Source organism: Myotis yumanensis, unplaced genomic scaffold (assembly GCF_028538775.1).
Source record: "Myotis yumanensis isolate MYYU_CA2020_CCGP unplaced genomic scaffold, mMyoYum1.0.hap1 SCAF_1, whole genome shotgun sequence".
Classification (NCBI taxonomy): Eukaryota; Metazoa; Chordata; class Mammalia; order Chiroptera; family Vespertilionidae; genus Myotis; species Myotis yumanensis.
This window is the reverse complement of record NW_027223752.1, coordinates 134,892,122-134,906,962: the sequence shown is the minus strand read 5'-3', so window position 1 is coordinate 134,906,962 and position 14,841 is coordinate 134,892,122. Positions and strand designations below refer to the sequence as shown.

The window sequence follows — 14,841 nt, the reverse complement described above, 5'->3', positions numbered from 1 at the left end:
CATCGCTGTCGCAGTCAGAGGGCACTGGAGGGCGCTCGAAGGCACTTAGATAACCAACCACCCTTCCCACACTGACTGGCTCTGCCGCTCCTCTTCCCCCACCCTTTGATACTTCTGGCACTTTTCTCAGATTCCCATTTGGCATGAAACCTGGGTCTCCAAACTAGAGCCAGCTTCTGGCGAGCCTGCCAAGCTGCCTCCCCAGCTGCTGCTGGTTCTCCGCCTTCCCTGGAGCCCTCCAGGGCCGAAGCCAGGCTTCAGCAGGAACTTCCTCCACGTTCTCAGGTGGCTCCCAACCCAAGGCGGTGCCTACCTGACGACAGGAGGCTCCCGCTGCTGCCGCTGATGATCTTCCCTTTGCTCCCCATGTTGGCCAGCTTGGAGGTCTTCAGTGTGCCCGTCTCCGTCAGGTCAATAGCGATCTCACTCAGACTTCGTGCGGCATGGATTTTAGACTAGAATGAGAAAGGCAACCAGGTCATAAAGGGGCACCTGTTCACGCTGAGACAACAGTCATCACGTGCTTGCTTGCAGACCTGAAAATCAGCAAATGGACTCATCTCCCCACCTGCAGCATTTGTTTGTGTCCCCTGGCCCCTCACCAATCACTGAAGCTCTCTGCAGGAGCAGGTGTAGCTCAGGAGCTGACATGAGTGGTGAATTTTCTAAACTTATTATTCTGTAGGCTGTACTGGACTGTCCTTGAGAGCAGGGACTTTGCAGGCAAACAGACCTTCCTCCCATTCCCTCCCCTCTTCTCTGCCTGGACCATTGCTCTCAATAAATAGTAGTGATTATAACTATTTTGTGTTCAAAGAAGGAAGGAAAATAATTTCAGCTTTATGAGTGACATAAGAGCTTTCTGAAATAAAATCATGGAATTTAAATAAATTCTTAAGTGATTTAAACCTCTTAAATTGCTAGCCATGTGACCATGGAAAGGTTGAAAGACTGGGAAGTGACAGCATTCTGTCCCTCTATACCAATGGTCGGCAAACTGTGGCCCCTTGAGTGTGGCTCTTCCACAAAATACCACGCGCGGGTGCGCATATACAGTGCTATTGAAACTTCGTAGCCACACTCAAGGGGCCAAAGAGCTGCATGTGGCTCGTGAGCCGCAGTTTGCCGACCACTGCTCTAAAACACCAAGTGTGTGCAGGTGTAAAAGCCTCTAGAACAGCTGCTCATCTGGACACCCCAGTCCCACCAATAAGTGCCTGGCACGGTGCTTTGCTTCTATTTTGACACCTAAGTGTACGAGAAAAGTCTTCAGGCTCTGGTTAACCCTCCACTCCACTTGTTACATGTATTAGCTGGTCCACTTGGCTAAAAGCCACAGCAGGTGAGAATAATCAAAGGGGTTCTGCAGTCACAATCACATTCCTAAAAGTCACCGTTTAGAGTCAAGTCATCTGCTATAGTTACCACCTTTGGTGATGCCATGGGTTAGCATTTCCTGTATATGTATTTGATGGTTGTTTTCTTTTTCTCTATTCGTCAGGAAATCTACTTTAAAAATATATTATATATATATATATATATATATATATGATTGATTTTTTACAGAGAGGAAGGGAGAGGGATAGAGAGTTAGAAACATTGATGAGAGAGAAACATTGACCAGCTGCCTCCTGCACACCCCCCACTGGGGATGTGCTCGCAACCAAGGTACATGCCCTTGACTGGAATCGAACCCGGACCCTTCAGTCCGCAGGCCGACGATCTATCCACTGAGCCAAACCAGTCAGGACAAGAAATCTACTTTTGTGATAGTGCTTAGGCAATGGGCTTTACCTATACTATGGACTTTATGAGATCAGCTGTAAATGCACATCTTTCTGTGGCCCTTGGTGATAGCATGCACGTGGATGGAACTAGGGGAGATTTTCAGTCACTTCGTGTGCATTTACACCTGGCACATGTGAAATCGCAGTCTTTCCCGCACACCAGTGGAGCTGGCAGGAAGTAGCTAAGGAAGCCACAGAGGGGAAGGTACACCCAGGCCAACTCCCACAGTGACATGCTGTGCCCAGGTGCCCCCGGCTGTCTAGCAGAGACGTCGGAACCCTGTGGTCTTGTCCTTCCCATGGCCTCCATGTTAATGCCAACATTGATGAAACACATTGATTCTGACCGATGAGAGCTTTCCCCATGTTAACAAAAGTCTGAGCAACAGAGGAAATGATGAGACTTTTTGTTCACCGGCCATGAAGTGTCTTCCTCATTCTCTCAATCCACATCTCCTTGACCTTAACCTTTGTCCCTGCCTTCAGGACCAGCTCACCTTTCAGCTCAGGGCTCCTTGTTCATCATCAGGTAATCCTGCTGCCAGGCCCTCGCAGCATTCCCACTGGCAGCAGAAGCAGGAAGGGCCTTTCATCTCAGTTGCCTCAGCTTATCAACAGCACCCATTTGGTTGACTTTTCCCTTCCACAGCACAGAAAGCACAATCTATGACTTCCTTTCTTTCAGCACTACTTTTACTAGTGCCCACGCTTTAATAAGAAGGAGCCCACACCCACAATGATGTAATAATAACTCATGAAGACACAGACCAGTTCAGCATGGTGGTGAAGGGCCCAGGCTTGGAAAGATCTGAGTTGGAATTCTGACTCTTCCTAGTCAATCACTGTTTGATCTTCGTCTTCAACCTTTGAGCCTCAGATTGCTGCTTTTAAAGTGGAGATCTTAAAACTCACATTGCAGAGTAGTGATAAGGACTAAATTAGAGAATACACATAAAGGCCAGTGGAATTGGAATAGTAATAGGCTCTAAGTCAGGGCCTGGCAGTGATTTGCTGAATGAGGTTTGATTAATGACTCAACCTGGTATTTTGGGGATCTCACTAATCACATGGAAGACCTGTGCCCACCTCATCTCCACTCCTGCTACACATCAACTTCAGGCAGAAAACAAAACATGGAAAACTGACCAATAGAGACCCTTCCTAAGGGAGACTAAATTCTTAGAAGTTGTAGGAACTGACCACGTCTCTCTAGAATGTAAATATAATGGCTGAATGAACCAGTGGAGAGAGAATGCTAAGAGGAAGTGAGTACTGATGGGGAGACTGTCTCCTTGCAAAATCAAGCCTTTGGGCCAACCCGAAAGAAACTCCACACTTCTAAGCATTTTGCTATTAGGGTCTTGCCACACAAAGTGTCATTACTGATATTCTGTCAGCAAGGTTTAATTGTCCCCCCCCCCCCATGCTTTCACTCTGCCTTTGCTCTAGATAGAATGAAGACTAGCAGACTGCCTCAGGAGAAGAGAAAAAATAGGATAGATGTTTGGATTGAAAGCCAAGGCAAGAAGTCTTCACTCTGAGTTCAGAGGAAAGGGTCTAATATCTACTCTAAATAATTTGAACTTTCAAATGTTTTCCTCTGAAGTCTACAAGACACTCCCTGGCTCTGGGCTACAGAGGTTGCGGGGATGCAGCTGACAACATTTCTGATCTTTGGGGTCAGCGCATACGAGTTACCAATTGTAATTGGTGCATGAACAGCCTCTCATTCTGAATAAGCCACAGGAAACCAAGCAATAAAGCTTACCCTTCACTCTGTCTTTGGTGGTGGTGGTGGTGTGTATATAAGACAGAGAGAGAGGGAGGGAGGGAGAGAGAAATTGATTGGTGTCCTTAAATGATTTACACAATGACCCTGAAAGGAGAAAATAACTGAGTACCAGGGAAAGAACATGAGACTTCTTGGCTACCCAACCCTGCTGACTCAACCCACTAGACCGCACTTGTATCTGGGTTTGATAGGCATCACTTGGGAGGCCTAGCTTTTCTAAAGCACTTCAAAGAAAGGAATGGTTGGCATGGCCCGATACAGTAAGTGAGTAGCAATGGATGGTTTGCCAGCCAATACTGACTGCTCAGAACTCTCTGGAAGCTCTTCATCCCAAGCCTGTCAGCCTTCACTCATCCAGAAGCCATTCTGCCCACCAAGAGGAATCACATCACAGCTACATAAAGAACAACATTCCAGAAACAAAGGGTATTGCAATGTAACTCCTACAGGGAGTTTTACCATCTCTTTTAATTTGGGGAACTTTTAAAGAATTTAAACTTTCCATAAGTGTTGGTCAGGCAATAGTGTGTTGGATTAATAACGATAATAATAAAAGATAGCATATCTCCTAAAGCAATTTCACAAACATTGTATCTTCGGACCAATCAATTTCAATTAGGAATTTCCTTTCCTGTTCTCTAATTGGGGAAAACAAAGCCATGATGAAAGACTTGCCCAGGGTTACAGAACTGGAAAACAGAGGCCTTGGACTTCCATGTGGGGGAACTTGTTCCTAATCGATCCCTGCAGGATACTGGTTCCTATGAGAAGTGCAAGGGCTCTGAAGAATCTGTGTGCATTTAAAGCCTACCAGGAAAGTTCTGCTCTGGGAGTGTATGCATTTCCTTTAGTCAGGGGTTGCTGAGAAGGAGGGCTGAAATTTTCCTAGTGCTGTGCATTTGGTTTGGCCTCTGAAAAAACCTCTTGTTCACATGTTCTTTGATCATTACTCTTTGAAGTTTACTTATTGCATCAGTTGGTTGACCAGTAAGCTTGATAAATGAGGCTTCTCTACCTGCACAAAGATCACCTTTCAGAATGTGGCTCTAGAGCCCTAGGAACAGCTTCCTGAGTTACTCAAGAGACTATCTGAACAAAACAAACAAACAAACAAACAAAAAACAGCAGGGGATCAGGAAAAGAGTTCAAACAGCTAATATATGATCCTTAGGATGAAATACTCTTTCACTTTCCCCTGTTCAAAATTGTGGTATCAGTGTGGGGGGTCTGCCTGCAGGAGGAACTAGCAGAGGGGTTCAGGAGGATTGCCAGACTCTTTATCCCTCACCCCTCAATTGCTGAACAACACAGAGGATGGAATCAGTGTTCTAAGGTTTTGATCTCCAGCTCCTACCAGTGGAGGACAAAATGATGACACCCACCCACTGACTCAAGCTAAAGCATGAGTCAAACACTTGGGTCTTGTATTTTTTTAATATACTTTTTATTGTTGATAGTATTATAGATATCTCCCTTTTTCCCCCTCTTTACCCCCTCCCCCAGCCCCTACCCACCCCCCAGGTCTTCACTACCCTATTGCCCGTGTCCATGGGCTATGCATATAAGTTTTTCAGTTTATCTCTTCTTATCCTTCTAACCCCACATGAGTCTGTTCCATGCCTCCATGCTTTGGGTCTTATTTTGTTGGTCAATTCATTCTGTTCATTAAATTCCACAAATAAGTGAGATCATGTTATATTTGTCTTCTTCAGATTAGCTTATTTCACTTAGCATAATAGTCTCCAGGTCCCTCCATGCTGTCCCAAAGGGTAAGAGATCCCTCTTTTTTACAGCTGCATAGTATTCCATTGTGTAAATTGTCCCACAACATTTTTATCCATTCATCTACTGAAGACCCTGTATCTTTTAATCTAATGGGTCCTCAAATTCCTATGCCAATGCCCGTCACCACTAGAAGAGCTGTGGAATACTCTCATGATTCCTAACAAGAAAAATGCTTTACCCTATGCCCATTCACCACAGAAAGTGAACAAAAGAGGGGTCAGGAAGAAGACTGAGTAGAGGAGAAAAGCTGTTACAAAGGAGACAATGACTGGGAAAGGCATTGGGAAAGGCATTGATCTGAAACCAAATTACACTTTAAATGATTACTTTCTTTCTTCCTGTCCTGTTTTCTTACTATCCTTCTCTTACCTCCCACTCTACCCCAGCTCTCTCCCTCCATGCATCTCCCCAAGCCAGGGAAAGAGCAACTCCATCCAGGTGGAAAATAAGGAAAAGAGGAGCCAAAAGGATCCAAAAGGACTGATCCAATGACTCTTATGCCCAGTAAGCCTAGGATCCTGCCACCTCCTCCCCTGCCAAGAACTCAAACAATGGGACAAAACCTCCCACGGGTGGTGGTACTGATTAGGCCAGAGGCCAAAGTTGGCATTGCTTGTAGCTCTGTATTCCACCCCATAGCCCTAACCCAAGGCAGCAGGATCCTGAGAAAAGTGCAGAGCTCACATCCAAATGGCTCTTCACCTGAGGGGTAATGAATGGGAGTGGTTTGCCAAGGGTGTGTGTGGGGGGTGGGTGGGGGGGATGCAAGGGGAGCAAGGCAGACACAGCTGGAAGAGGGGGCAGAGTGTTGATATAAGCTGTGTGTGAACCAAGGAGAAGTCACTCTCCCACCCACAGAATATGCACCCGTGCCCCCGGAGCGGGCGGAATCTCCCGCCGAGGATGACTGTTTACCAAGGCCTGAGGCTCCAGGTCTCCTTGAGGGAAACAGGGCTGCTGCTTTTTTTTTTTCTCTCATGTTTCCAGCTTTGCATTTTAAAAAACTGGAGTTGGCAGTTGAATAAGCCTGGAGGGTTTTCATAGCAATTATCCACAACAGTTAGGTGGTGTCTATTAATTGAGAATGGTTACTTTATTTTCCCCCTTGAAAAGAAAACAATATGCCACTGTTTAAAGACCAAAAGGGGCTTCACTGCTTGCTCCTAGAAGAGGTTCTTGAGGTTCAAAGCACGGTCAGATTCCTCAGAAGGGCCCTACCTGACTGTATTCAATGGCTTGAGTAGCGCCAACTGTGGTTGGGCCAGAGCCCCTTGATCAAGTTGCAAGGAATGTGCTGTCTTGAAGAGCTCGTCTCACTCCTCCTATAGTCTTAAAAGGCAGGTTTGTATCTGTGCACATCTCAGGGCAAGGGACACAGTGCCACCCTCAACCATCCAATCCCCAATCCCTCAGCAATGAGACCCAGACAAGGGCTCTCATTTGCCCTCAGCTTAGTGACAGTCTGTCACAGCAGAGTCTGTCTCCCAGGCCCCAGACAAGGACTTACCTTACTCTGCTTCCTGTCCAGGTAGAACTGGTGCTGGCTAATAGCCATAGCCCAAATGGACTTGATTAATGCTGGGCACGCGTACCACGTGTGCACCGCAATGCCACTGTGCCCAAACGTCCTTCTCGTCACAGAAGCTCTGGGAAAGCAAGAATCGGAAGGGGCAACATGTTTATGATGACGAACTCCACTGATGGGTCAAAACTGTTATGGAGAACCCACTGGGTCCTAAATGTCCTGCTGTAAAGGTGACAGATGAGCATGCCCATGTGCATGCTTTGGGAAACTGGTACCAAAGGCCTTATTTTTATTTTATTTTATGAATAAAGAGTGTATCTAATGTATACAACAAGATGATCTGATACACATCCCACAGGGAAATGATTACTACAGCCGAACTAATGAACATACCATAGCCTCACATAGTTACTATTTTCTATGTGATGAGAACACCTAAAATCTACCCTTGGAAAATTTCCAAGATTATACAATACAGTATTAGTAACCATAGTCACCATGCTGTCCATTACATCCCTAGACTTATTCATCCAACATAATTGTAACTTAGTACCCTTTGACCAAATCTCATTTCCCCATCTCCCCATCTCTCCTGGTAACCACAGTTCATCTTTCTGTTTCTATGAACTTCATGTCTTTAGATTCTACTTATAAGTGAGAACATGTAGTTCTTCTGTGTCTAGTTGATTGCACTTAGCATAATGTCCTTCAGGTTCACCCATGTTATTACAAACAGCAAGACCACTTCCTTTTTTAAGGCTGAATAATATTCCATTGTGTAAAAATACCACAATTCCTTTATCCATTCATCTGTCAACAGACACTTAAGTTGTTTCCATATCTTGGCTTTTGTGAATAATGCTAATCTTTTTATTTACTGGCTCCTTTGGGTTCAGAATGGGGCCAAGCCTCTGCCTTATCTGAGATAAGACGGGTCTCCTTTCTGGTCTTCAGCTCCTGGTGTTGAACCAAGACAAACTTCAGAGACAGGAAAAGCCTTCGACAATGTCCTTTATTAAGCAGGAAATGCTGCCTATGGTGAAGGATGATCAAATTCTGGTCTGATCACCACAGGCTACAGCCTATGGGAGGTGCTAAGGGGATCAGGGCTTATATTACTTTAATTCAATGGTCCTTGAAAGAGCTTGTCATTAATTTCAAATACATTCATAGGGAAGACAGGGCCTTAGAAAATCAGGAGAGGAAAGGTAGAAAGAAATGAGCCCAGCCAACCCCTTCAATATCCTGCCTCCACATGTACATGTATGGGGAAGACATGGAGTATATATACGCATGGAAATCAGACTTTAAAAATGAAAGTGGAAATACAGGTCCCAACATAACTCACCATATCAGCAGCATTGGGAGGGAGGGGGGAAGGGGGGTATATGACCATGATCCTCAGTGAAGTGTATTTTATGGTAGATTATTACAAAAGTGTTTGCATGCGTGTGTGTGTGTATGTGTGCGTGTGTGTGGGGGGGGGGGCAAGGTGATGGGACAGCGGGTGGGGTCTGTGGTTTCTGATGTGTATATGTCTGAAGAAAATGTGTGTTCTCAAGATTAAGATATCTAATTTGGAGGAAACTTGGGGTAGTCAGGACCTATGAATAATTTTTTTTCACATAGCACATTTTCCCTTGAAGAAAATTTAGAGCTGCTCTCTTCACCTTCCCTTGGGGGCGACAGCTTTAACAATAGGTCTTCTTCAGACCCATTTCTAAGGAGAAATTCAGATCTGGGGGTTAGTTGGTGATGCTGATTCCAGACAGGGTGTTTTTCTCTTTGGTTAAAAAGGGAGAGTTAAGAGAAAATGCCAGTGCATGAAAGGCAGTTCAAGATAAATTTATCCATAAACTTAAAAAGAAACTGTGGTCTATAAATGTATAAATTTAAAAAGAAATTTTTAATTTAAAAAGAAACCTGTGATCTGAACACCTATTTTGGCTTCCATAGCAATGGCCGCTCCTGGGAGTAAATACTTTTTTTTCTTTCCTAGAAAAACTGAGTTAGAAAGGAAAAGTAAATTGCTATATATTTTAGTGAAAGCAATGAGAGTTGTACCAGGCTGATCGCTTTCAGATAAGGTGAGAGAGGAAGAGTTAAGAGACCTTCTGGTCTGGGTGGTTCCAAGCTAGCCACAGAGCATCTGAATCAGACCCTCTGAGAGTTTTTCTCCTGCTTCATTATTAATTTATCTCTTCCCTGCATCTTTCCCTCCAGGCTCTTCCCACCCCACCCACTTTTCTGCCCTGCCTAAACCTTAGAAAGGGACTGTTTTCCGGGCAGAGAACAGCAGATACAATGGTGGGGGAGTCAGGACAGCGGTGCAGGAGAATTAATCCCACAGCACTTCTGTGACTGTGCCCATCACCTCCGGAATAAGCCTGTGCTCTGAGGGAATCCCTTGTTCCCCACATGCCCCATGGATGACATCTTTGTATCTTCACAACAAGATTCTCTCCAGCACTTCCATCCTATTGCTTTGGTTCTGACTCACTTCCTGGTTTGGGCGGGGGGTGGGGGTGGGGGTGTCATCCCTATGGATGTCCGGTCAGATTTGTTCTCTCTGCTCCAAACAAACAAGGCCCCAGCAGCAGGATGATCTGTTGAATTTAAGGAGCACCATGAGGCTCTGAAGAGCCCTTCCTGGCCTCTCCTGCCTCCCCTGCCCCTCCCTGCTGCCTCAGGCTGAGAGAGGCTATTTTCCTCCTGGGGACAAGACCTTGCTCTGTGCACAGGCTGCCTGGGCCCCTCACTTTCTCTCCTCTCTTCTGTCCACCTGACAGACATCTGTCCTCCTGAGGGCCCACCTCAAGTTTTACATCCTGGTCACCCTCTGAGGTTCTGTTCAGATGGGTCCTCCCTGACCAGCCTGGTTCCTGGTGACCTTGAGCATTTATGTTTTTTCCATCTGCCGCTTGGTACTGCTACCTTGTGTATAGTGTAGCAGGAAGGTGTGTGAGCGTTGGAGTCAGACTCCTGGGTTCAAAACCTGCCTCTACCCTTACTAGCTGTTTGTAACCTAGAGCAAGCTGCTTCGTTTCTCTGTGCCTCAGTTTCCCAGATGTAGAGGAGGAACACAATGGTGCCTGTTTCCTGGAGTTACAGGGAGGGCCAGATGAGATTAATGGGAACGAGTGTTGAGAAATGTGCTTGCACACAGTGAACACTCAATAAATAGCACACTTCTTCTTCTGCCTGTCTCTCCAAGTGTGCCAGAAGTTCTCTAAGGGCCGTAGACCCTGTCTTGGTACCCAAATACTGAAGCTACACAACTAATATGAGACTGATCACCTTCATTCCATAGGCTCACAGCTCACATAATAGTAACATGTGAGGTTTGGACCCTTTCCTATACCCTTAGGCTTTGGGGAATGGAATTTAGTATTGTATCACAGACAGGGCAATAGACCCAGAGAAAACACACACACATACACACACATGCACAGCATGTCCAAGGTGCCTGAGTTAGCAGGATCCCCAACAGAGCACAGGCATGAAGAGGGTCTAGTTTTATGCATGGCCCCTTAAACTACTCTTCCTTAGCTTAATTCTGTCCAGCATCCCCTTTCTGCATCTGACCCACAGTGGCAACATGCATTTCATTCCTTTTACGTAAGTTTCCCCTCCTTCCACACTCCTAAGACAGGTCTGGTCAGTTCACCTGGACAAATAACTGCGTTCCATTCTGGCTGTGCCATCATTTCCGGCATTTCCCCCTCTCCCTCACTCCAGCGGCTCAAGCAGATTCCTGCTCTGCAGAGCTGCGTCTCTGGACTCTAAGACCCCGAGAAATGCCAGACAAGTTGTTCTTCTGGCTCAATGCTACCGCCTTCACCTGGCTGTGAAAACAAGACTCTCTAAAATGTTCTCCGTTTGCTTCTTTAGTGACCGTGGGGCATGAGTAAGCTCTTGCCCTACCTGAGGGGCTGTTTCACACAGATTATGCAGCCTGGCCAGCAGCATGTCAGCCTCACCAGTTATCACGGGCCGCAGGACCCAGACGGTGCACAAGCCTCAGGCCCTGACCTGTGCCCTCTCTGCCTTGTGGCCCCAGCCCTGCAGGAGGCACAGCAGCTTTTTCAGAGGCTCAGGGGCCATGTGGGAGTGAGCTGGTGCCAGATCCTCATTCCCAGGCCAGGGCTGGGGGATCGATGGCACAGAAAACCCACATCTGCCCTCTACAGAGTCTGATCTTCCGGTCTTCCCAGGACTGCCTTCTGGCTGTAAATCCATGTTTTGGACTTACCCCAAGTGATTTACTCTTAGGTGGCAGGCTTGCTTTGGGGGAATTTTGCAGCTGCTTCTGGGCTGCCTCACCTCCAGGACTGCGGCAGAAAAAGAGGAGAAGCCGTGGGTGCCTGCTGCCCCTCACCTTCCACGCAGGCTGGCAGGGCAAACCAGGGCCCTGGTGTTTGTCATCTGACTTAGCACAGCATTTACGCTAGTGCCGCCTGGGGCACGATGTGAGGTGCAGAGAAAAGGAACTGCGTCTTCCACATCCATCCACAAGCCTGACACCCTCACACCCACAGCTCCCGGAATCCAACAGTTTGGCACAACTGCTTCACGTGCAGGTCACCCTGGGTGCGGACTTTCCTACCGGACACACCCTCAGAAGCTCTGACAAGCCATCCTTCAGATTCTCCTCTGGCAAAACTTCCTAAAAAGACTCAGTCTGCTGCCCAGTTTAATTTGGTGTTGGTTACGAAGAGCTAGGAATCTTCCCTAAAATGCCCGGCTTAGAAAGACAGCTCCACATGCATGAGCGCTAACACGTGCAGGAAATGAGATGAGCAAGAATGGCTACTTCTCTCTCTCTCTCTCTCTCTCTCTCTCTCTCACACACACACACACACACACACACACTTGAACCCACCGCATTTATCGACATACATAGAACAAAACAAAGCTTTACTGTCTGATTTCAACTGTTCTCCACGATCACCCATCCTCTCCCTGCCAAAATGAACAGCGAGGATGGCAGCACAAAAATAGGATCATTCATGCTGGTGGGCCTTGCCCTCCCAGATGAAAGGATTTTCCTAGCTTACCTGCGTGGGTCATGAACTTCCACGGAAAACTTCTTTTCTCTGAAATACAGGTTTTCCAACTGCCTCCACTGGAATATCTGGACAGAAAGCAATGCAGTTTAAGCTCAGGAGCGCTTGGTTCATGCGGCTGCAGTCCTCCCTTTGCCGCTGAACTTCTGCAGCTGGCAGTTTCCTTATCAAAGCAGAGACTGTACAGTTGTTTTCGCCTCCTCCGCCTCTTGCTTCACACACACACACATACACACACACACACTCTCTCTCTCTCCAGTTCAAAACCTGGCAACGTGGGTGTGGATTTTCCTGCAGGTTCCTGAACGAGAACAAAACAAGTTCTTTTCAAGTCATTGCCGGCTGCTCTGCCTTTGTTGAGTTCTCCAAGATAGTTCCCAGCTCCACAGAAGTTTCCCTCCACAGCGAGGGGCAGGGAGAGCAGCAGGGAGAGCAGCGCGGAGGCAGGCTGCGGGGGCTGGAGGGACGGAGGAGCAGCACAGAACTGGGAAGGAAGCAGTAGCCATCTGCGGGAGGGCTGCCTGAGGCTTCCTCCCTCCAGTGCTGAAATGGGAAGGCGCTCAAATTCCCAGCCTCCCATCGGGACTCCACTTCCTGCCCACTAATGTGTAAGAGCTCGGACTCACCCTGGTGACGAGGCAGCTCAGGAAGCCTCCTGAGGAGGGCGGGGGCTGTCTTGACCTTATTCTGGGCCAGGCAACTCAAGATAACAATGTGCGCCTGTCAAGCCCATACTTCTTTCTGCAGCACAAAGAAAGCCAAGGGTCCCGCAGCTGCCAGGACACAGCAGCCACCAGGGGGTGCGCAGGGAGGGGGAGCAGGGGAATGGAGGCAGTTCTGGAAAAGGAGAGTAAAAAGAGCTCCCCCTCAGGCCCTGGTGGGCATTTTTCCTTCCAAGGGAGCACCCCTTAACTAAGAAGCTGACTGCAATTACTGGGAATAATTAAGGCTGCAGCACTGCTGGGGGCGGGGGGTGCCTCTTATAAGATGAAAAAGAAAGTTATTTAACCCTCTGGGAAATGTCAAAAGAAGTTGGAGTCATGCACACATTACTAGTATTTATATTTGTATCTGATGCATACCGCATCCCTTCTATACTAGTAGTCTTAGAACCGGAGCTTATTTTGCTCAAAGGAGGGTAAAGCAGGAATCCTCCCGGCTCCTCCCAGGGGCATATGCTTTTCAGGGTGTCATCCTAGACCCAGACTCCTGTCGTCTGGGGCTCCTGATCCTCTCTCACTTGCTCACGGTTTCTTCTTAAAGGACTGGAATAATAAAAACGATTTCTAGGATCTTTTACCCTTTGAGACAGCAGGGATGGACCTGCAAATTATTATGCAAAGTGAAATAAGCAAATCAGAGAAAGACAAATCTCACATGATCTCACTTGTTTGGGGAACCAACAAAATAAGACCCAAAGCATGGAGGCATGGAACAGACTGATCTTGGTGTTGGGGGAGGAGGTGAGAAGAGATAAGCCAAAGAACTCATATACCTATATGCATGGCACATGGACACAGACAATAGGGTGGTGAAGGGCTGGGGGTGGGTGGGTAGGGGCTGGGCAGAGGAGGCTGGGGGAGGGGGAATAGGGACATCAGCAACACTGTCAATAATAAATATATATGTATATATATTGAAAAAATTAAAAATAAACCATAAAAACAAACAAACAAAAACGGCTTCCAGAAGGGCTGCATTCTTTTCTCTTCAGAACCTGCTGGGCAGAATTTGATGACTGTTCTATGTACCAAGGAGGAGGACCTCACTCTCCTGAATTAGAGCCACCTCCGTGGCCCACAGCTCATACAGTACATGTCACTATGAAGCCAAGGGAAGCTATAATTTCCTTCTCCTTTAGGGGAGGTTCCAAGTGGGTGCAGAGACATTTCAAGGAAAGCAAGTGACCAAAGCCCCGCACTGCCTCCGACAGCGTGTGTGGGGCACAGATGAAATGCCACCTGCGCAGAGCCTGGAGGACTCAGATGACAGGGCTGGATCTCAGGCTCCTTGCTGATGCCCTTATGCTAAATTCCTCAATGAAAACCCTCACAGCTCCTCTCTGACCCCCGCTTGTCAGCCACTTGTAGACAGTCCACTTGAACTTAGCCACAGCCAGAAAAGCACCAGAACCATCGGATCCCTGACACTGACCTCATAACCCGACAGAGCACACGGTCCAAAGTGGCCAGCACACAGGCTCTGGAGTCTGACTGCATCTTTTCGAGTCCAGGCTCTCCTACATCCAAATTATTTTGCTCTTAGGCAAGTGACAACACTTTCTTTAGCCTCAGTTTTCCCATCTGTGAAATGGCATTAATGGCTCCTTCTAGGTAATAGCTCACTGGCACAAAGTAAGCACTCAATGAGCTTAGATCTTATCATGATTCCTAATTATTCTGACTTCTCCCAAATCCTGGGACATAAACAAGAATAACTCAGAATCAAAATTATTCTTTTCTTAAATTTCTTTTTTTTTTAAAGCTGGAAATATTTTATTACATTAATAGTCCAGTATTCCTCCTCCTATGCTCACAGATGGTGTAGTATTTTCTGCGTTCAATGGGTTTCTTTCTGTATGTTTCCAAACTGTTCTGGTCTCCTGGTTAGCGGACATCAAAAAGACCAACACTAGGCTCAAACCCAATTTCTATCAAGCTCTCACACTGGGGTTTGATACAATTTGATTGTCTGCATGCTGGGAATCTCTAAGGAAGTGTACAGAATTATTCCCCGCCCTCTCTCTCTTCCCTTTCTTTTGAAGAAAAGGGTGGATGGAAGATGGCTGGTCTCTGGGGTGGCCCTCAGCCCTGTGCTGCCTCCACCATGGCCAGGACCACGGCTATCGGCCTGTGCTCAGAAGGGCCCATTTGGTTTATTGCTCTG

The 14,841-nt window shown here is 47.0% G+C and overlaps 1 protein-coding gene across 2 annotated transcripts in view; it reads right to left on the bottom strand.

The window, feature by feature from the left end:
• FRMD4A (FERM domain containing 4A) overlaps window positions 1-14,841 on the bottom strand; it is a 363,981-nt gene that overhangs the window by 68,774 nt on the left and 280,366 nt on the right. For both annotated transcript variants that reach the window (XM_070432133.1, XM_070432141.1), the window contains exons 12-14: window positions 11,947-12,023; window positions 6,872-7,010; window positions 314-455 (exon numbers count right to left, since the gene is read on the bottom strand). In XM_070432133.1, coding sequence (XP_070288234.1) covers window positions 314-455; window positions 6,872-7,010; window positions 11,947-12,023 — 358 coding nt within the window. The remainder of the gene's footprint in view (window positions 1-313; window positions 456-6,871; window positions 7,011-11,946; window positions 12,024-14,841) is intronic.